This window comes from Arachis ipaensis, chromosome B02, assembly GCF_000816755.2.
Source record: "Arachis ipaensis cultivar K30076 chromosome B02, Araip1.1, whole genome shotgun sequence".
Classification (NCBI taxonomy): Eukaryota; Viridiplantae; Streptophyta; class Magnoliopsida; order Fabales; family Fabaceae; genus Arachis; species Arachis ipaensis.
The window spans coordinates 13,978,937-13,981,607 of record NC_029786.2 but is presented as its reverse complement, the minus strand read 5'-3'; the positions used below and the strand labels follow the sequence as shown (position 1 = coordinate 13,981,607).

General features: G+C 24.7%; 1 protein-coding gene across 9 annotated transcripts in view; it reads left to right on the top strand.

Moving 5' to 3' along the window:
* Positions 1-2,671, top strand: part of LOC107626907 (probable aquaporin NIP7-1) — a 24,619-nt gene that overhangs the window by 15,931 nt on the left and 6,017 nt on the right. For all 9 annotated transcript variants that reach the window (XM_021115538.1, XM_021115540.1, XM_021115537.1 and 6 more), the window contains 2 exons: positions 420-614; positions 736-797. In XM_021115538.1, coding sequence (XP_020971197.1) covers positions 420-614; positions 736-797 — 257 coding nt within the window. The remainder of the gene's footprint in view (positions 1-419; positions 615-735; positions 798-2,671) is intronic.

Genomic DNA, 2,671 nt, shown 5'->3' with positions numbered 1-2,671 from the left:
ATTACTTTATTATATTTAGTTTAATTTCGATTAAATTACGATTGAACCTTTAAATTTTTAAATCTCTAACTCTTTCAATTCAAATTTTTAAAATCTTCATTATATCTCTCTTCTATAAAAATATTTGTGATAAGATTTCTCCGTTGTTAAGAAAAATTCATATAAAATAATAATTTATCATCCGAAATACAGATTTGATCACAAATTTTATATTAAAGAAACTGGACCCAAAAACATTAATGCAATATGATAATTTGATTAGAAAATTACTTCAATGAAAATTTTTATACAAGACATAAGAATTTGATTATAAATTTTTAAACTATAATAACCTAAATAAAACCAAGAGAATATACCCCGTTAAAATTCAGGTAGCTAGCATAATTTATTCTTTTTGTTTATTTTGTTGAACTGAACAGGTTCCAATTTACATAATAGCACAGATAGTAGGTTCTATATTTGCCACATTTATAGGTAGCCTTGTTTATGGCATAAAATCAGAGGTTATGATCACAAGGCCAATCCAAGGTTGCAACTCTGCATTGTGGGTTGAACTCATTGCAACTTTCATCGTCATGTTCCTTGTTGCAGCTTTGACATCTGAGCATGAATCAGTAAGGAATAAATTTAAATTAAATTTACATAATTAAATTACTGATTAAGTTCTTTAATTATTAAACTATTTTACATTTATCTACAATAAGCTGAAACTTAAGACAAAAACTATTTATGCAGGTTGGGCATTTATCTGGCTTTGTTGCTGGAATTGCAATTGGTCTTGCTGTACTAATCACAGGGTAATTAACTACAAATTATTAACAAATTCTCCTTTTTGCTCCCTATTTTTGGTTAAATTATTTTTGATATCCTTTAATTTTATTCAAATTTCAATTATGTTTATAAAATTTAAAAACTTGTGATCAATTTTGTGGTCTATATAAAAATTAGGGTAAAATATATTTTTTGTTCTTAACGTTTGTGGATTTTTTTTTTCAAAAATACTCCTAATATTTAATTTCATTCAAGTTTGTCCTACGTTTTCGATTCATTTAATTGTCATTAACATTTTTGCTTTGTATCAAAACTATCTTTAAAAGTTTTTAATTTTGCCCTTAATATTATACATGGAGTTAACACTCACGAGTGATTTTGACACAAATTGAAAACGTTAATAACAAAAATTTATCTACAATAAGCTGAAACTTAAGACAAAAACTATTTATGCAGGTTGGGCATTTATCTGGCTTTGTTGCTGGAATTGCAATTGGTCTTGCTGTACTAATCACAGGGTAATTAACTACAAATTATTAACAAATTCTCCTTTTTGCTCCCTATTTTTGGTTAAATTATTTTTGATATCCTTTAATTTTATTCAAATTTCAATTATGTTTATAAAATTTAAAAACTTGTGATCAATTTTGTGGTCTATATAAAAATTAGGGTAAAATATATTTTTTGTTCTTAACGTTTGTGGATTTTTTTTTTCAAAAATACTCCTAATATTTAATTTCATTCAAGTTTGTCCTACGTTTTCGATTCATTTAATTGTCATTAACATTTTTGCTTTGTATCAAAACTATCTTTAAAAGTTTTTAATTTTGCCCTTAATATTATACATGGAGTTAACACTCACGAGTGATTTTGACACAAATAAAAAATATTAGAGACAAAATTGAATCCAACTAACATTAGAGGCATTTTAAAAAAAAAAAAATTGTAAACATTAGAGATAAAAAATATATTTTATTCTAAAAATTATTTTAATCAAATTTGATCCTGTGAGTTAAATATTTAAATTCAAACCTCTAGGTTGTGCCAAGTGCAAACATTTTTTTAACTATATCTCTATGGTTTGAAAATATGGTAATCAAAGTATCAAACCCTATTCTGAAACCCAAATGAAAAAAAAGTTGAATAAAAAATTTTCTATAGTATAGGGATAAAATAAAAAATTAAAACAGGAAAGATTCTGGGATTGATTGAGAAAATATTTATGGGGGATGCTACGGTAAAGATGCCATTTTCATCTTTACGTAAAGACGTTTTTATTTTGTGGTTGTTATTGATTTAAAAGCGTATCACTAAAAGTGTTGCTTAAAGAGAAAGTGTTACCCTTAATCGTTAACTTGGCTCCGATACCAATTTTTTGGTTTGCAACCATTTCTACTATATGATTCCAATTTTTTACTAGTCCTTGATGTATATTCTGATTTTATTTTTATAGTTTTCAATCTTGTTTTAGTTTATAATATTCTTTTTTGCATGGATTATTGTATATAAAATCTTTTATCTGTTTGTCTTTTTCTTTAATATAATTTCTCAAATCCTCAAAAACTTCTTTTATTTCTACACTTTCTGTTGTTTCTAAATACCTTCTTAATTTTTCAACTTCATTCTCCATTTTTTCTTTCAACAGCTTTAATTCTTTTAAGTCATAATATGATTTTCCAGGCATTTATAAATTTTTTAAGTTTAATTCCAACTTGTTTATATTTATTCTTATTTCTATCATTTTTATTATAAGGTCATCAATTTCAATCTGAAGGTTATTTAATTCTCTTTTATACTCTTTTATTTTACTTTTTAATTTTTCCGCCCTTTTTCTTTTTATTTTATTTTCTGGTTTTTCAATCTTTTTATGCTTCATTATTTATTTTAAAATTTCTGCAAA